At 34.1% G+C, this 19,926-nt stretch overlaps 1 protein-coding gene and 1 long non-coding RNA gene across 2 annotated transcripts in view; one reads left to right on the plus strand and one right to left on the minus strand.

The window, feature by feature from the left end:
• Positions 1-19,926, minus strand: part of SHOC1 (shortage in chiasmata 1) — a 58,845-nt gene that overhangs the window by 24,319 nt on the left and 14,600 nt on the right. Inside the window, exons 7-17 of the mRNA XM_064490396.1 lie at positions 19,632-19,764; positions 18,609-18,710; positions 17,408-17,516; positions 13,155-13,249; positions 12,206-12,404; positions 12,128-12,168; positions 9,779-10,189; positions 7,458-7,577; positions 6,309-6,485; positions 4,223-4,327; positions 1,019-1,197 (exon numbers count right to left, since the gene is read on the minus strand). Coding sequence (XP_064346466.1) covers positions 1,019-1,197; positions 4,223-4,327; positions 6,309-6,485; positions 7,458-7,577; positions 9,779-10,189; positions 12,128-12,168; positions 12,206-12,404; positions 13,155-13,249; positions 17,408-17,516; positions 18,609-18,710; positions 19,632-19,764 — 1,671 coding nt within the window. The remainder of the gene's footprint in view (positions 1-1,018; positions 1,198-4,222; positions 4,328-6,308; positions 6,486-7,457; positions 7,578-9,778; positions 10,190-12,127; positions 12,169-12,205; positions 12,405-13,154; positions 13,250-17,407; positions 17,517-18,608; positions 18,711-19,631; positions 19,765-19,926) is intronic.
• The window catches only part of LOC116152711 (uncharacterized), a 48,771-nt gene that overhangs the window by 7,238 nt on the left and 21,607 nt on the right, over positions 1-19,926 (plus strand). The gene's annotated exons all lie outside the window — the stretch shown is intronic.

The raw sequence follows: 19,926 nt of genomic DNA on the forward strand, positions 1-19,926 counted from the left end.
CTGCAGGCTTCGCTGCCACTGCTGTCCAGATATTTGTGGCTGCAGGCCCCACTGTGGGTGGGAGGCTGGAGTCATGTGCACTGTCACCCTTGCTGCTACTGGGTTCTCTAGGGCTGTGGGTTCACCTGCCAAGGCCCAGGGGCCAGAATTGCAGGCACTGCCTATGCTGATCCCCCAGTTCCACTCCTCTATGTGTTCCATTCCACTCATTTTTAGATGTTCAGATATGTGGAATTCCCCCATGTCCTGGTATGTTGGGTAGAGGCATCTTTGTTGAGTTGTGAATATTTTACTGGTTGTAGATTGAAGGGGAGAGACAAAGAGAGTATCTCATGCTTCCATAATGCTGACATCACTCCCCAGTTTTAAATTTCTTACTGATTGTTTTAATTTATTTTAGTAAATAAACTTAAGCAAGTTATCCAAGTAACCACAGAGTTGGAGATAAAAATATAGGAGGGCCAGGGAGGAAAATGAAGCTAAAGGCCAAATTTGTTTCCAGATTTAGTTTAAAACATTTAAGATCTGTTCCTGCTTGAAAAGATTTTTTAAAGTATTTTCTTTTAAATCTTTACTTATGCAAAATTCATTCAATATTTGGGATAAGGTGGGCAAAATTTTCCAATATAATCCAAAGAATAAACAAAGTGCTTTTTTAATGAATTATATAAGGTGACATTCTGGCTCAATATCTAAAAATTAATTGTTGTCTTTCCATCATTGCGTTTAAGTTCATAAACTTATAAGTAGCAGACAAAATTTTTGAGATTTGAAGGAATAATCCATAGAAAACTGTGTACAATAAAAATGGAAGAATTTTAAAACTCAAGACATATGAATAATGATGCAAATGATCCTTTCTCTGGGTCTGATTCTGTTCTGTTACTTAAGGAGAAAACTGTCAAGGGGCCAAATAGTATGTACTATTTCATAATTTCAAAGTTAAATGCAAAAATGTACCTTACATCCAATTCTTACATAAGCTGATTACTATTATCTGCTTTATTTCAGTACTTACCTTAATTAGCTGTTCACTTTGCATCCAATTTAGTATCTGAGATTTCAATTCTTGTATCTTGTAGTTGGTTTCAGGCTTTTTTTCCCGAATAAACTGTACAATCTCTAGTTGTCTCCAAACGTCATCCAAACAGGAGCCTAAAATGCTTTTGTAGATATCTTTTGCATTGGACAAATATCCTGTTAAAAATAAAAGTGGGGGGGGGGGGGAAGCACATCTTTCTGTTCTTTTGGAAATTCCACAGTAAAAACCTAAAAGGAAATGAGTCATTGCAGAGACAATTCAGTTTTTCTTTACTCCTTTTCTGATTTTGATCAAAGATGTCAATGAAAGAAAACTTTAAAATTATGTGAAGCTGGGAAATATGTACCAAATGTCTCTTTTTAAGTGACGTAATATCAACATAACTCGATATGCTCTACGTATTCTCTGAACAATTCCCATCCTTTCCTGCCTTCTGGCTTGTTAAGTGCTATTGCCTTCTTCCTAAACCCCAGAATCTATACTTACACCAAGTTCTGTATTAATGCATTTCACTGAAATTTTCTTGTTATTCCATCAATACAGCTTTTGTGCTAGATTTCTGCTTATTTACATATATGACTTAACAACCTCACTAGTCTATAAGTTCTCAGGCTTTAATCCATGATATTTATGCACAATTAATTTATGTAGCTGCTAAAACAGCAGTGCCTAAATGCAGACTCACTAAGAGCAATTTTTAAACACAAAATCCTGAGACTTACACTTGAAGGTTCAGATTCGGTAAATCTAGATTGAGTCCCAAGGATTCCTATGTCTAAAAACTCCCAGTGATTCTACTGCACAGTGAATTTTGTGAATGACTGAAGTAGAGGACCTGGCATAGTAACTTATTTAGATTGGATATTCAATGAATATTTGGGCAATGAATACAATAATAAATCAAAACTTTAATGCTCATGTTTATATTTTTATATTATGTGCATACTAATTCTAATTTTATATTAATACAGCTAAAATGATGGGCAATTTAGAGACTGACTTATGTTCTTTCTGCCTCCTCATCCCCAAACGTCCCACTGACTCTCCATACTCATTAGACTTAACCTTCTGAAAGACAAACCTAACACAGTAGCTTCCCTGTTTCAGTGGCTCCCTATCGTTTACAGAATAGTGACTGAACTCTTTTGTGTAGCTTAAAAAGCTTTTCATGATTTGGCTCTTTCTTACTTCTTTAGGTTTGGCTCTCACTGCTTTCCATCTTGTACTCTTCAATTCAGCCACATGGAACTGTTTGCAACATACCCACTGAGTCATTCTTCTGGGCTCTTTATTCTGCCTACAATACCCTTTTATACTTGAATTTACCTGGCAAACTCCTAATTATTTAAAAAAAATTATTCAGCTTGAAAGGGTAACAGTCACCATCTTTTGTGCCATTACAACACATATCTACTCTAGTACCTATTACAGAATATTGAATTTATTTCTGGGTTAAAGCCCAGAAATGAAATTCTATACCTTTAACCTTGAAACTCATTGCCTTGCTAGCTTGGGAGAGGAAGCAAACTGGAAGCTGGGAGAAAATACAGAATTCTGGGTCCAGGGTAGGCAGCTAGACCCCCATGGATCTTTCTTCCTCTGCCACTATTTTCAGAGAAAGAAAGGAGGACAACCTAACGTACTCTTTGATTTTGAGATGTTTAGAGGAGTGAGAAAGCCTTCTACTAAAAATGCCCAAGGCAGCAAGGTTATTCATTATGGCTTGGTACCTATGGTTTAAGAAGTTAAGTTTTCCAACAAGGATTTTACTTTTATAGTATTCCTCAAAGTAGCCAAATAGTAATGCCAAAGTTTGATTTAGTAAATACATTTCTTTGAAGAATAAAAACAATTCAGTCCAAGTATGTAGCTCTCAATGGTCTCAATCCTAGAGTAAAATGTAGATTCACTTAAAGGTGAATATACTTCAAGCAATCCCCCATAAATACTTGTCTAATTCAAGGTTTTGGTAAGTACTGAGCAGCAGTGAGTGTCACAACTGAACTCTCCATGGGAGCCCAGATAGTCTAGATTTTGATATTCTGCCTTACTGTTATGCTGTAACGGTCAGCCTAGCTGTTGGTAGGGCTGACAATCGTTTATGGAAATCAAAAAGTATAATGAAGACAGGTGACTAAACAGAAGGACGTGTGACACTACACCATTACACTAGTTTCAGGTGCTGTATTCTAGGGCTATAGTCCCCAGTTCTTACTTGCCTGGGAATGGAGATAAGACAATCTGATAGAGCGTCAATACCCAAATGTTTTAATTGGAGACGGAAAAAAAATCACCATGTTGGGATTTCTAAAGGTAGCTGTAACTTAGTTCCAATACCTGGCCAGATAATACTAATATAATACTTGGCAAAATATTATAACTCCAAGTGTTGTAGAAGGAGTACAATTGTAACTCATCAAAACCTTGGATTAGAGAGAAATAATATTTGTCTGGGTTGTAGATAAGAGAAAATTTCTGGGTCATTGATCAGAAAAAAATTATTTTCACTTTATATTTTAAATATGTTCTGGAAACTCTAAATTATAAAACATAATCCTATAAATATACCATTACTAAACAAGTCTAAATAATCCTGTAATAAGAAGCCTAAAGCAGTAATGTAGTAAGACAGATGTTTTAAAGATTTTAATAGTTTAGAAAATTTTCCAAAATCTTTAAAATTTTCAATATAATCAAAATACCCAACTAATTCACATCCTAATTTACATGCACAACTGAAAAAGAAATTGCAAAAGATCTTACTGCTAGTAATTTAGCTATATTTCATCTAGCAAAAATCCAAAGGCACAAATATTCAACAAGGACCTATATGGCAAAGTGTCACCTTACATTAAAAAGTAGTGCACGATAATAATTACACAATAAAATCTGCTTAAGGCAGATTAAGCAGACTCTGTAATTCAGGCCTAGAACAGAAGATCCTAAACCTATTTTTGTAGGTGATGATAGTTGCTACAGAAGATTTCTTTTAATGAATATAAGCAAAATAAAATATATATTCCATTATAATTATGTCAAAATGTATATAATGTTTCAGGTGGAAGAAAGAGAAGCTATATGATTTCTTACAAGGTGCATCTTTTTCAGAAAAGTAAAAGTTATTTCAGATGAAAAATTTCAATAATAAGAAAAGAGGAAATAAAAAACTTTCCCACCAACCCAATGCTGTGTCCAAGCTACATGTTAAAAGGACATCTCTAACTGTTACCAAAAGGTGCAAGAGAGCAGCATACTTGAAGGTCATTTCTCTTTCATCATTTGTACCTAGGTAAGCAAAAACATATTTAAAAACATAGGGTATAGATTAGAATTTTAGAATATGTATCAGAATGCTTAACAATAATAGCTAACATTTATTATCAAGTGCTTACTATGTGCCAGGCTGTTTATAAGCTGGTTGTCTCATTGAATCTATAATAATAGCCTTATCAGACAAGTTTATTATGATCTTCATTTTATGGATGAGAAAACAGTCTTAATGATGTTAAGAAACTGTCCGAGATCAATTTGTGAAGAAATGGTGGAGCTGTTATTCAAACCCAGACAGCTAACCTTAGAGTTCACACTTTTGTTGCTGTCAAAAAAAAGTTCAATTATTTCTACTCTTGGTGAGGAAAAAAAGTCAATGACTCCCAGTTATGAAACAAGAAGAAAATTAAACTCATAATTTGCCAACTGGTTAAGATAAAGGTGGAGGGTCATAACAAAGCAATAACTTGAAATGGAGGTGGACACGTGGGAATATTTGTCCAAAGATATGACTCAGACAAGACGGGTACTCACAGGGACAGGCCAGTTGTCTAAATAATACGTTCCATGTAGTTCCAGAGCTAACTGAAGATAATAGATTGGATTTTACTGCATGGGACCGAGAAGACAGGATTCTTTTAATTTAACCTGAGAAGCTCCACTTTTCTCTGTTTGACATAGGGTATGCCATGAAATATTTATTTGAACAAACAGTTCCGCTAAAAAGTTTGAAAACTATTGATTTAATCAATGAAGATCAAGGCAAATATGCAGTGGTCATTGGCAATCAAGCAGCAACAGAAGAACCAGTTAATGGGTAGCATACTGAGCCCCTGTGGAAGCAAGTCAGTCATGACCAGCAGAGAAACCAGATCTGGTATCATTTTTCTTCTGTCTTTAGGAGAACATTTCTTTAACATTTCTTATAGAGAAGGACTGCAGCTAATGAATTCTTTCAGCTTTTGTATGCCTGAAAACATCTTTATTTCACCTTTGTCTTTGTAATATATTTTTGCTGAGTATAGAAAATTAGGTTGATGTTTTTTTATTTCAGTATTTTAAAGATGTTATTCTGCTGTCTTTTCACTTGCACTATTTCTGACAAGAAATCTGATGCCATCCTAGCCTTTGTTTCTCTTATGCAACATATCTTTTTTTACTCTGGCTGCTCCTACAATTTTCTCATTATTACTGATTTTGAGCAATTTGATTATCATATGCCTTGGAATAGCTCACTAATGCTTCCTGTGCTTAGGGTTCATGAGTTTCTTGGATTTGTGAGTTTGTAATTTTCACTAAGTTTGGAAGGCTTTCAGTCATTGTTGTGCTTCATTGCATGATGTCTAGGGCCTTAAAAATTAGTTTCATCTATTTTGTCTTTGCCTTTTTGTTTGGTGGTTGTTATTTCCGGAAGGAGGATAAATCCAATCCCTGTTACTCCAGGACTGACTTTAATTAATTTATTTTTGACACCTCCCCCTCCACTTATGGGAGGGAACTAAATGGTTTAAACGCTAACAGTAATAGGGTTTATTTGGTTTCTGCAATCTGTCAAGTAATATATATCAGCTGAGAACTTAATTGAGAAGCAGTGCCAGATGATACAGGTTTCTCCCACTATCAGAAAACAGAGTGTTCCTATGAAACTTTTCATAAGCTGAAATGGAGTAAAGTGAAGAAGCAACTACCTTATTTTGTAAAAATGAAAATTCTCTTCAAGTCTTTGAGTTAGTGAAAACAGGCACTAATGTAGGTCTTTCACGAAAGCAAAGTGGCGTAAAACAAGCATGAAAAGCAGGGGGTACCTGTACTGCTCATCTTTTCCTCCTTGCTTAGCTGATCCTCCAGCATGGGTTTGTGGGCGCCATATGCTGAATCACAGTTATGCCTCCAACCATGATTAATTTCTGCATCTTCCATGTTCAATTCTTAGTAATTTGATATAATAATCCATAAATTTATATCCTTTTAAACAATAACTTTTATTTGTACTCACCTTGGTGAATAGCATCATTTATTACTTTTTCTTGTTCTTTTAAGAGAAACCTTGTCTGGTCAAAAATGACAGTGGCAAAAGTCCAATTAGCAGCAGGGAGAGTACAGAGGCATACAAGTTTTTTTAAGATAGGAGAAGCTGCTGCTTCTAGGAGACAGTATGCTTGGCACTGGCTATCTGCAAAAATAAAAGCAGTAGTGGCAGTGTTTTTATAAGGGTGGTCTGCTCTTTTTTTGACAAACCAGTTATACATGTTACTTCATGGAAAATGAACTCTATCCAAATTCTTTTCTGAGTTAAAAATCTTGAGATTGTACTAGGCTTACTTTAAGATATTTATTCTCAATAAACTAGTAAAAATAAAACAAAACAAAACCCTTTGTAGCATCTTTATGATTATCTTATTTATTAAAAAGGATTTATTTAGTAACTAATTCTACAGGGCAAATATGAGGAGCCATGTAAAGAGAATCACATAATTTTCCCCCTGTCCCTCCACCATTAGCTTACAACCTTAAGCTGATCATATTTATAACAATGACAAATTGTGTCTAGTTTTCACAAGAATATCAATAGGCAAAGATTGGCACTATCATCTAAAGGTCATAAATAAAATTTAACCAAAAGAATGAAAAGATATTCAAGAACTAGTGTCATACTTCCTTATTGATTTTAATAATGAGCATGATGGTCTTAAGCAGACTGTTCTTTAGGAGTCAAAGAATATTTTTCTTTACAGTAGAACAAATAGTTGTAATCCGTATAGGAATGAATACAAACTTATTTGCACCGCCCTGATAGTGGGTAAGAGAAGAGATAAAGCGACCATTAGCAGTTCATTTTTCCAGATTGGGCAGAAAAGTCTCAGTCTGAGGAGTTGCAGTTTGCTCTTCTCTGACGAATGCAGGGAAGCAGCAGTTTAAATGAAGAAGAAATAACACTTAGAGGACGGGAGAAGGGCAATGGGGAGGGGCAGAGGCAGTGAAGAAGGCATTCCAGGTTTGGAAATAACTTGAAAATAGAACTGGAATGAAGAAACATCTGAAACAAGTGAAGAAATTACATGGAAAATAAGGTATATTCCAGTTACCCAGGAAAGGGCTTTTAAATTTACTTAATTTGAATGCATTTAAAAAGCATATTGCATACCTGAAGCTGGAATTTCAATGACATTATCTGCTCTCCTTTCCTGATTTACTTTGTCTAGGGTTTTGTTAGTACAAACAATAGGACTTTCTTCTTGAAGAGTCAAAGAACGTTCTTCTTTATCTTGAAATTTGAATAAAAAATTAATTTAAATTGTTCAGGGAAACTTAATGTTGATTAAAATGCTTTCTTGTAATGTGATCATAATTGTTAAAGTTCTTCCTTGAAACACATCAGTATTAAATTGAACATCTATTCAGGTCAATGGACTTGACACTGTGCTGTGTAGGAAGATGAATGGTAATAATGGAAAGAACTCTGGTATCAGATCAGTGTTTCAATCCCAGTTCTGACACCAGCCTCAGTTTCTTCATATACAAAATGTGAATTAATACAGCTACCCTGAATATTGTTATAAGGTGTTATGATACACCAGGGATGATTCCTGACACCTAAAAGACTCATACGGCTCTACGTCATTTCTCTGAGACTTTCCACATACCTTTCCTTCTGTTACAAATCCTTTCCTATGCCCCAAGCCCTCCCTGTCTCCATCCTTTCTTAATAAGGTCATTTCTTACTAGTTACCCTTTAACTCTCAGGCATTTTCTATAAGAAATCTTATCTAACTGCCCACTCTACTTCCAGGCCAGCAAAGTGCCTCTCCTTTTTGTCTCCTCACTACTCTGTGCGTACTCTCTTGGCACTGACCATGTTGTATTGAAATTATCTGCATGTCTGGCCTATTCTATTACACCGTAAGCTTCGGAAAGATTCATGACATAGAAAAGCAGAGGAGAATGCCTGTTACTTGTGGGCAGTTCATTCCAGCATGCTTCTGACCAATTTATTATTTTTCATATTTACAATACAGATAATTCACTCCAACTCCTCTCAGAGTTCATTAAAGGGCAAACAGGCCAGGAGCATAACACTCATTGAGGAAACATCATGAGTACAGAAGCATTCCCTTCCAACATCGATATTCCTTTAATTGTTTGGTAAATTAATGGCTAACTTTTTTTTTGATAAAAAATTCTTTTTATCTCTTCCCTCTTTCTTTCTCTCATTTTCTGTTGCCAATATACCTTATTACACAACAGTATAATAAGGATGACAATCAGAAAAGGATATCACTGCTACTTTTGGAATTGTTTCCTTTTTTTTTAAACCCCAAATATGAGTAGAATCTGAAAACATCTGCAAACCTGAAAACAACAAGTCATTTTAAAATTCCTATTCATGTATCACATTCATAAGATGTTCTTTATATTTTGCTCATTCTTTCATGTAGAAATTATGCTCTGAATTATGGTGCAATTTGATTAAAAAGACCTCAGTTACATATAGAATTGTCACCTAGCAAGACAAATTATAAGATGGTCAAACTATTACATAAAAAGAAACTTAAAGGTGAATATATATACAAAGATGATCACAAAATTCTGAGATCGTTAAATACTTTTCTGCATTTTCACTGAATTTTTCATTGTGAAAATGCACTGATTGACAAAGTAATATAACTTTAAATAAGATCTTTAAAAGGCTGTCATATCATACTGCTCACAAGGAACAAGCATTCTTTTCTGCTTTTCTATGTCATGAATCTTTCTGAAGCAGCACCTCCATCATGGGGAATCCCGGCCCAGTCCAGTATAATCTGGGGCTGGGTAGGTAACTCTGCCCAGTTCTGGTGTTTAGTTAACAACAAGCTCATTTGACTCTCAAACTAAGCTTCATTTGAGTAACTTATGTCAAACACATTCTGAAATACTAGAATTCTAGAATATATTTTTACCAGAAGTAAAATGCTATGACACTTTATACTACCTTTGATACGGTGATAAACACCGAATGTAATACAGTTACAACTCAAACAGAAACACTTTCATAAAATTAAAAAGAGTAATAAGCAATCAAATGGGCAAAGTGCTCTTACGTACACATTAGAATATAAGTTAAAATACTGAGATAGAACTGTGAGCCAAAAGAGAAAAAAAGAATGGCAGAAAGATCAGAAAAAGTTAGAAATATGATGAATCTGTATGACCAAGTTGTAGAAAGTGAGTTTTTATAAATAGTGGCTTTTCTTACAAGTCCAAATGCAGTTCTAAATATTTTGGGAAATACATATCTACACCTGTATCTATATATCTGTTTCTATCTCCATACACAGTAAGTATCATGAATCAATGGCATTTTCTTTGACCTTGAAAAATAATGTATTCTATCTGGAAGAGCTTTATTTCTTTATCTTCTATTACATTATACATTTAGTCCTTGAAGCTACCTTATCTACACCAAAATATTATGAAATTACCTACCATCTTTTCCATCATCGTCTGTGACTTCAGTCTTTGAGATGTAAGTGTTACATTTATTTCGCAGCATAATAAAGTCGCTCAAAAGATCCAAATTACTCTCTAGCTTTTTACTGCGTTGAGAAGTTTCTTCTTCAGTTTTTGAAGAGAAAGATGATTCAACAGGTGGTACCGTGCAGTCCAAGTAACCTGTCTTTTCTTTATTTTGGATTACTCTGTGACCTAGTTCTAAGTCATTCTTTGGTTTTTCTTCTTTCCTTGGTCTTTTAGCAGAGACATATTCATCAGAAAAATCCAGGTCTGGTACGTCTTTTACCAGAGATGGAGTCTTTTGTGGAGGTGATAAATGATCATTTGTAGATTTCTCATTAATAAGTTTACTAGGTGAGGAATAACTTTCTTGCTCTAAACATGCTGAAAACAGAACATAAAAATATCCAATGACTTTCATGCCTAAATGAATGTTCTACAGGGTATTAAGGTAACTTTTAGTTATGGGTTCCAATTAATATAATTTGATCCTTAGGAGTACTTTGTTTATGGCTTTTAAAATCAATTTTTGGTCTGAATGAAATAATTTTTTAAAAAGGATAAAAATTCAGTACTTCTTTTTCCTACTACTGGAACTAGGTTACCGGGCAAAGAAAGAATTCCAGAAAATCCCTATTGCCAGTAGTCTTACAATAAGTCATGGCCTTGGAGGGAATAGTTATTCGAAGTGTCAGTTCCACTCCTGGGTATTTATCCAAAGAAAATGAAAAACACTAATTTGGAAAGATAAATGCATCCCTATGTTCACTGCAGCATTAATTACAATAAACAAGATATAGAAGTAACTTAGTGCCCATCAAAATATGAATGGATAAAGAAGATGTAGTGTGTACACACACACACACACACACACAGAGGAACATTTCTCAGCCATAAAAAAATGAAATCTTGCCATTTGCAGCAACATGGATGAATACAGAGGGTATTATGCTAAGTAAAATAAGTCGGTCAGAGAAAGACAAATACTGTGCGATTTCAATTATATGTGGAATCTAAAAATAAAACAAATGAACAAACACAACAAAACAGAAAGAGTTACAGAAACAGAGAACAAACAAGTGGTTGCCAGAGGGGAGTGGTGTGGGGGGAAGGAAAGAAATAGGTGAGATGTTATGAGCAAAATATGAATGGATAAGGAAGATGTACAGTGTGGGGAACACAGCCAATAATAACAACTTTGTATGGTGACAGGTAGTAACTAGACTTATTGTCGTGGCCATTTTGAAATGTACAGAAGTATCCAAATCACTATGTTATGTAACAGGAACCTACATGGTGTTATAAAGTCAGTCATACTTCAAAAACAAACTTACAGAAAAAGAGATGAGATTTGTGGTTACCAGGGGCAAGAGTTGGGGGAGGAGGAATTGGATGAAGGCAGTCAGAAGGTACAAACTTCCATTTGTAAGATAAATATGTACCAGGGATGCAATGGACAGCATGATATATATAATTAACACTACTATATTTTATATATGAAAGTTGTTAAGAGAGTAAATCCTGAGAGTTCTTATTATGAGGAAAAATATTTGTTTTCTATGTCTTTAATCTTGTTATCTATGTGAGATGAGGGATGGTTACTAAAGTTATTGTGATAATCATTTCATCCTGTATATAAGTCAAATCATCATGTTCTCCACCTTAAACTGAGTCCTGAACATCAATTATATCTCAATAAAAAGAAAAAGAAAGAAAAAACAAATCAACCATATGAGGACAGAAAAAAGAAAGTGAAAATTATGAACATAAATATAAAGTTCCTAAATAAAATACTAGAAAAAGAAAAAAAATTAACTCAAAAGGGATACTCAAAAGACATTTTTGCCTTCTTACATTGTATAAGTAAAAAAAGTTAAATTAGTAAACTTATTGGTAACAAAGTAAGATTTTCTGTTGTTGAAGAGACAATTACTAGATATTAGACACAAATCTCAGCTGTCAGGTCAAAAAATAACAGTGCTGGTTTGTATTTAGGCTGATGTAAACAGAAAATGGGCTAGAAATTAATCGTTTATAAAAGGAAACAAAGTCACTCACTGAAAATGGCTAGAAATTTAAAGCTGAGACTATAGAATTTTAGGACAGAAGGAGATTTAAGGATTAGTTGATCAAACCTCATTTTTTCAAGGAAGAAAATGGGGCTTAGTGAAGGTCAAAGTAATAAATTCTGGCAGAGCCAGAGCTAATATTGAATGCTGAAATTTGGTTATATTTTCCTAGTCACCTAATGGAAAGCCAGTATCTAACATTTTCTCATTCTGAAAATGTTTACACCAGTGATACTTACTATTATGTACTTACATTCTAACTGAAGTGCGTTTGTAGGCAAAAATATCTCCAGAACATAGATTATTATGAACATAGATTATTATGATACAATCATCATCATCAGAACATAGATTATTATGATACAAACATGTATTCAGATGCTCCAAAGTTTCTGTCACAGTCAGATTTAGTTCTGCTTGTTTCCATCCCTCCGTGCTTTCAGGATTAACCATAAGATTTTCTTCTCTAACAGAATAGAGTTTCAACTCTGCAACCGAATGTTGACTGTTGGGATCTTCAGTTCTTGGTGCTTAAAAAACCATAACAAATGAAAAAACGAATAGTGAGAAACAGTCCACAGGGCAAAAAAGATGAGAAAACACAGTAAACAAAACCACATTGGAAATTTCTTAAAAACAGATTTTTTTACAAATTAGAGGAAAAAGTGAAGTGATGTGTTATCTAGTATTTCATCTTTAATATGCTAATATTTGTAAAAGTCCAAAGTATTATAGTAACAGAGGTCACATAAAGGATTGATTTGAACATATTGAAACATCATGAAGTTAAAACTATTCTAATATTTAGTAGGAGATGAAACTATTATTTTGTTTGACAATTTTAGTAATTATTAAATACATTTCATAACATTTTGAAGAATGAATGTAAGATTTATTCAATCAGAAATTTTAATTCATTATAATGAACTTAGACAAGAAGATATATTTGATCAGATTTTATCATAACTATCATTTTAGACACTGTGCTGCAGAGCTTTCTGCTTCATTACTTTTTAGTCTAAATAGGGACAGAGAATATTATATGGAGGAACTGAAATAGCACAACTGCATTATATTATTATCTGCATTATAAGTAGCAACTCAAAATAAAGACTAAATTTGAAATCCTAATTTTAGAGCTATACTTTTTATAAAGATACTGCTTTTAATAATAATAATAATAATAATAATAATAATAATAATACTGACAATACATTTCTACCAATTGTACCTTTTCATCTATACTTTCTACTTAGCATTCAAAATCAATTAATCCTTACCATTAAGCAAAAATGGATTCAAAGAGTTTCTGCAGCTTTCTGATTGCCACATCATACGGTGTTTGTTAGCTGATTCTTCAGCAGTAGGCAAACTACTGAAAAAGAAGAGTTAAAGTTTAATACATTAATTATATTGAGTCTTTTTGCATAATACAAATTTAAGAAAAGTATTTTTCTAAGTATTTTTTACACTCAAAAATTAATTTTATCTTATAAATATGTAAACGGAAGTAGAGAGTTCCATAGACAAAATTTCAAATGCTTACTTCCTTCTCTCCTGGGAAGGTTTGGCAGTTTGTCAGCACCTTAACTGTTCCTGCTTACCTGTAACTTCCTCCTAACACTATTTCCTTCAATAGAACCTGGAGCCAGAGGGGGCTGACTTGGGAGGGTTTTAGTATTTCCTTCCATAATCCGTGTTAGCACCAACCCTACAAGCCATCCACAATAGAAGTACAATTTACATAAAATTACTGTGCTTACCATACAAAATGGCAGCTTCAACACAAATTTTTACAAAACTGCTGGTCCCAAGTCCATTCTAAACCGAATTTCTGGAGCTTCTACTGGCTGAGGATCAGAACTATGAAAATATTCTGTCTGCTCTACCTTCTCAAGAAGTGACAGGTCCTAAAATTTAGTTCAGGTCCTTCAGTCTTGGTGTGTGTGTGTGGGTGAGTGATGTGTGTCTGTGTGTTCTGGGGTGCCGAGGGGAGAAGGGAGGAAATATGCATGACAATCAGTGTAAATCAGTAAATACAGCTCATTACCAGCTATGAAGTTACTAGCTTTGGGAGGGACGAGACCACTAATTCACAAACCCTTTAATCTATGCCCCAAACCTCCCACATCCTCCTAAGTGAGAATTGATAGTATCCTGTTTCTCTGTTCACACGGAACATATATGAACATGCTAATTATTAGTACTGCTAGCTAAATTGACAGTTCTAGGCAATAGTAGACTGCTAGGTTTTATGTCTAAATCATCAATTTACCTACATAATCTGGTATGTGGTGGCAATATTTGAGAATCTAGACAATTCTTGAACCTTACCAAGCTCTCTTTGACACCTAGACACCTCAGATTGTAGGCAATTGTTTTAAAGTGAAAGGAAGGGGAAATGTTTAGACAAGCTACGTCCAGCATGAGACCACAATATAGACAAATACTCTCATTCTTAATGAAGCTCTCTGAAGATATGTCTGAATTTGATACATTCTTCGGTTATATATAAAAATATGTTCACAGTTCAGTAATCAGTTAGTATGGAAATAAAGACTTATACCACATAGACGTTTCTTTTTAGCACCATAAAATCTAGCATACAGTTTAACATGCAGTAGGCACTAAAAATAATTGTTAACTGGGTATATTTCCAGCCAAAACGTTGTGTTCTGAAATAAAAGTAATGTGGGCCATAGAAGCAAGTTAAGAGTACAGTAACATTACATATTATTTTTCCTTTCAGTTTTTTCCCCTCTTTTTGGGGGGGGGGTAGGTAGTTAGGATTGGTTGATTGATTTATATGGAGGCACTGGGGATTGAACCTACGACCTTGTGCATGCTAAGCACACTCTCCACCACTAAACTATACCCTTCCCCTCCATTTCTGTTTTTTTAAATACTTTTTCCCTTTGTTTTTATTTTCATAGTTGAGGTGTAAATCTGTTTTTAAAATAGGGATTTTTAAGTTTTTATATTCATTAACCAACAGAAATGATTTTCGTCTTGCCAGTGATGAGACAATTTCTTTTAAATTGTTTCAAATGACACTAGAACTTTTGGCTTATTTTAAAAGCCTTTTTGTTCTAACTTTGGCATATTACAATTCACAGATAAAAATTTTAATAAATTCTAATTAGATATTTGAATTATAATAATAGATATATAACTTGTGTGATTAAAAAGTTTATTATATAGTTTAAGTAAATACTTTCAGTATCAGATTGAAATTCAAGATTATACTAATTTCTGCTGGTTTCTGTTTCTAATTGCCAATCTGCCTTAACTGATGGATTAGGGTATATGGAGAAAATAAGAGTAAAAGAGCACACCAAAAAAGTATAGGTCTTGCAAATAAACATCTTGCACCTTAGCAAAGGGACTAAAAATATTTAAACAAATTATAGTTTCTTATTCATTCTATGCTATTTTTTTAGCACTCATGATCTGATATGGGCAGTTCTAGTTCACGGTAGATGTCTGTATAGCACAAATTTACCCCTCAAGGGAAATACCCATTTGCCATAAGATGAAGCTAACTGGGGCCTTCCATGCCAGGCTCCTCCATCTTACATTGTGACACCTTCCTGAGACCATTAAAGAAGCCTGAGCAGCTAGTGATGAGATGCTCCAGTTGCTTCTGGTGACCCAACAGCATTCTCCTCTGGCAGATCAGCCAATCATAGCTAAGAACTCAAAACCCCGCACACAGCTCCCACAGTGTCCACTCTGGGAATAATGTATTTGTAGACTTGTAGTTTTCCTTAAAATGTGTTATTTTAGGATACATTAAGTTCCAGGTTTACAGTAGGGGAGAAGGGGGCTGTTCTGGTTGTGTTCTTAGTTGTGTAACTAGTATAAGAAGTAGGGGAATGGGATGACTTTATTCTAGGATGGCAGACTAATCTAACATAAGACATTAAATTGCAGGTATGCCATATGGTATAAGATAGCAACCAAAACTATCTCAGACTCTATCAGAGGACAAAAATGCTGGGTTATTATGCTATGCAATTTTGCCTCAAAAGATAATATGATGATCCAACCTTGCCATATCAATTCTGAGAAGATTACAGACCATTCTGTGCAGTAACAGTAGGGTACTGAACAGATTTGTGGATCAAAATTTGGTTCTACATGTCTGGTTTCCCCAACACCAATAGCACATTGACAGAGGTAAACAGTGTCAGTGAATGTCCTCTGTTAGAGATGGGATGTGATCCCCGGTACTCTCAGGAGAGTAGGTTGACAGTCAAATCTATTAAGCAACCACTGAACACACTGCTCTATGATTCTTGACTATTCCTGGTCAAAGGGCTATGACAAATCTTTTTAGAAGACCTCAGAACAACCCCAGGTATGTACTATTATTATCCCAGTATCACACATAAGGAAACTGAGGCACAGGGCAATTAAGGTCACATCACTGGTAAATGATAGGCAATCTGGCTCTAGCTCAGGGCTCTTAACTACTTATTATGGGCAGAATTGTGTCCTGTCCAAAATTCATATGTTGAAGCCCTAACTCTTAGTACCTTAGAACGACTATTTGGAGACAGGGCCTTTAAAGAGGTAATTGAGTTAAAATGGGGTGATTAGGGTAGGCCCTAATCCAGTATAACTGATGTCCTTTTAAAAAAAAAGGAGATTAGGACATAGACATGCATGGAGGAAAAACCATATGAAGACAAAGGGAGAAGACAGCTATCTAAAAGCCAAGGAGAGAGCCTCAGAAAGAATCCAACCCTACTGATACCTTTATCTTGGAGTTCTAGCCTCCATAGACTGCGAAGAAACAAATTTCTGTTGTTTAAACCACCTAGTATATGGTATTTGTTATCGCAGCCCCGGCAAACCAATATACCACTATACTGTATTTCATGGCAGTGAGTGCCAACAGAGGCGGTGCCATTGTCAAGCACCCAGTGGCAATGTCCTAAACAATTGTTTAAATTTAAAATTTAAATTTTCAAGTTGGTTTTTTTTATTTTCATTTTTATTTTTTAGAGTGAAGGTATTTTTATTCAGGGAGATACATACTCCATAAATAGAGTGCCAGCTGTATTAGAAGGCAAGAGAGAGCAACAGAGGGGCCTAGGAGATACACGTTCCATAGGCAGAATGCGGGTCATTTTACTCAGAAGGGAGAGCAGCTCAAGTTGTTTATTTTTAGTGGTAATATATTCACATTCAAAATACTCAAAGCATAGAAGAAGCTGGCTCTAACACTTACTAGCTCCCATACTGCTGGGTTACCCAGTATCCTTCTGGACTCAACCAACGTTACCTGATTTTTGTGTTGTGCGCTTTGAAAGCTATTTATGCACATAAAACCAATTATGTACATATACATTCATATATTCTTTTCAGTTGTTTACTATAGACTCTGTTCTATCTCTTACTTTCTTCACGGAGATATCTTGGAAATTGACTTTATATGGAGAGATTTAATTAAAGATTGCTTGTTCTGAATTGCAATTTGAGTTCTAGATACAATCTTTACTTACATTTTACAAACAGCTTTACTTACATTTCACAAACAGGAGAAGATGGAAATGTCTGAAGTTCTGTACATAATGAATTCACTGAAGCATGTTGGTTTGTTAAGTGTAGATGAGTTAATGGCATTGCTAACTCTACTAGAATACACAAAAAGTTTACAAATTATGTTACATAAACGTTGAATAAAACTATGTATAATTCATAACTCTTTGTAAGCAATAGATAAAAGTGATATGTTTGATCATTCTATTACAACAACAAATTTCAATCAAAAGAAATTTGGGTTAAATTTGAAATACAAAATAAAAACTTTAAATTTCCATCTTTATAAAGGATTACACATATATCACATGGTATTTCAACTATGATAGTGGTGGTTTTTAAAGACTACACGGACAGCTAAATTTTATTAAGTTTACCATATAAGTTCTAAGACTTTATGTGTAACAATGTTTTTAATTCTGACAACTTATGTTGTCAGTACTTAGGAGACAGTGTTATTTTTGTCTTCATACTGAATACTGATGATGTTGAGCAAATAGTATTAAGAGAGTAATCCTTCACCTTAATAAGTCTGGGGTCTAGAGAGAGAGTTATATTTTTATAAGGTAGGCTTGAAAAACTAATCCTCATTTATCATAAGTAGTCAGTGTGTTTTTATCACTTTCATAAATAAAGCAGTAAACTTCCAAATAGACGATTTATATGATCCAGTTACAAATATAACTAAGTAACAGTATCATCAACCTAGTTAGGGAGCAACACAATCTGGCATTACACTGGAACAAAAAATGATTCTGAGATTCCAAATTGGTAGGACAGTAATCTTCACAATAACAATGATAGGATTGCTTTGGGGTTTAAAAAGTTAAATTTACAAAAGTGTAACAAGGGTCAGCAAGATTGCCAATATTGAGATAAAACAAAATTTTATTTACTGAGCTATAAAATTCTAAGATTTTATTTTTACCATTAATGCTATGTCCTCCATTCCTCTTCTTCTATCTTTGTAACTATCCTCTATATATTACTCAGTTTTGATGCCAGATGGATGTTAATAATAGTAACAAATGTAAAGGGATAAGTGAGAAAAAACAACTTGGATTGCAATAATGAAGTTTTAAACATTAAAACTGTCTCATAGTAGATTTTATAAGTGAATGTAGTGTACTTTTACATCATATATAGGTATCCCCTGATAAACTCAAGGATTTATTCAAAATTTCTACCTGGTTCACTGCACTCTGGTTCACATTGGCTTTGAATGGCCAAATTTTCTGTGGAGCTGCATTTCATATCCTCAGTATCTATTCCATACTTCGTAGTAAGATCTAAAAAGAAGAGGAAGACGTCTACTATCAGCAAAAGTACTATGATAGTAGTTTTTCTGTAATCTTGTTCATTCCTCTGTAGCAATGACTCTGTTTTATTGAGTACACCATCAGAGACAAGTGATGGCTAGGACTGTAACACTACAGCCATTCAGTAGAGTTACCTGTCCTTTCCATTAGCATTCACTTGTGTTCTGCTAACATAGGCCACCTGCAATTTTGAGCTCTGCTAGATTTTCAAGTTCTGGTCTGAATTTGATCCATTTACTCAGGTTGGCTTTTCATTACTTTGCTTGACTTGTAGGCTGATCAGTAATCCCCTTGATCTAGTCTTGTCTGCAAGATTTCCTTCAAGTCCATGGTCCGTTGATGGCAAGTATCCCTATACTCAATGGAAATCACAAATCCCCTTTCACTCCTCCTTTATATTATATATCTTTGATCATTTCAATTGGAGTTTATGAGAGGACAGTTAAATATCTGGGCTTAAGTTATGCTAAAAGACTTCAACAACATTTACTAAGTCTAACTGGGAAGAAACCATCTAAATTCTATGTTGTGACTCTCCCAGTCATCTAATTCCATGAATCATAACTTTATTCTGAGCCTCTGAAGTCAGCATAAAAGTTCTTAGTGTTTTGTCACTGTATATAAGAAAACAACTCAAAAAAACTAGTATAGTGCTGGTGTTTTAGCTCTATTTGTATAATTATTTTGAAATGGTTAGATTAATTTCAGAGATGTTTTAAGCTTGCAATGTATAAAGAGAAGACAATGAGAAAAGAGTCTCAGAATTTTTATTGATGTGGGATATTTTTAAAAATCTGGAGGTTCAGAAGAAAGTTTAATGAAAAAAGAATTTTTATAACTAACATTATTAAGTAGTTTTTACAAGTAATAGATTTTTAATTTAATTCTCACCTCTTTTAAAAAGCTTTTCATTTTCATCTACATAATTTATTGTTTCTGGTATTAAGTTTGATGACTCCTTTATTTCTGAGAGTGATGGAATATCAACTTCTTGTTTGAGGCTTGTAGGCATTAAGAATTCACACTCAGGCATAATTAATGGCTGAAATAATATATTGGTAAAACAAGTTTTTAGTGAGGTACTCCAAATAAATATTTCTGTAAATAGACATATTTGCTTAATTGATGTACCAAATTTTAAACTAAACCCACACTTATAAATTTTAATCTACATACATTTTATTTA

The sequence above is a fragment of the Camelus dromedarius genome, chromosome 10 (assembly GCF_036321535.1).
Source record: "Camelus dromedarius isolate mCamDro1 chromosome 10, mCamDro1.pat, whole genome shotgun sequence".
Classification (NCBI taxonomy): domain Eukaryota; kingdom Metazoa; phylum Chordata; class Mammalia; order Artiodactyla; family Camelidae; genus Camelus; species Camelus dromedarius.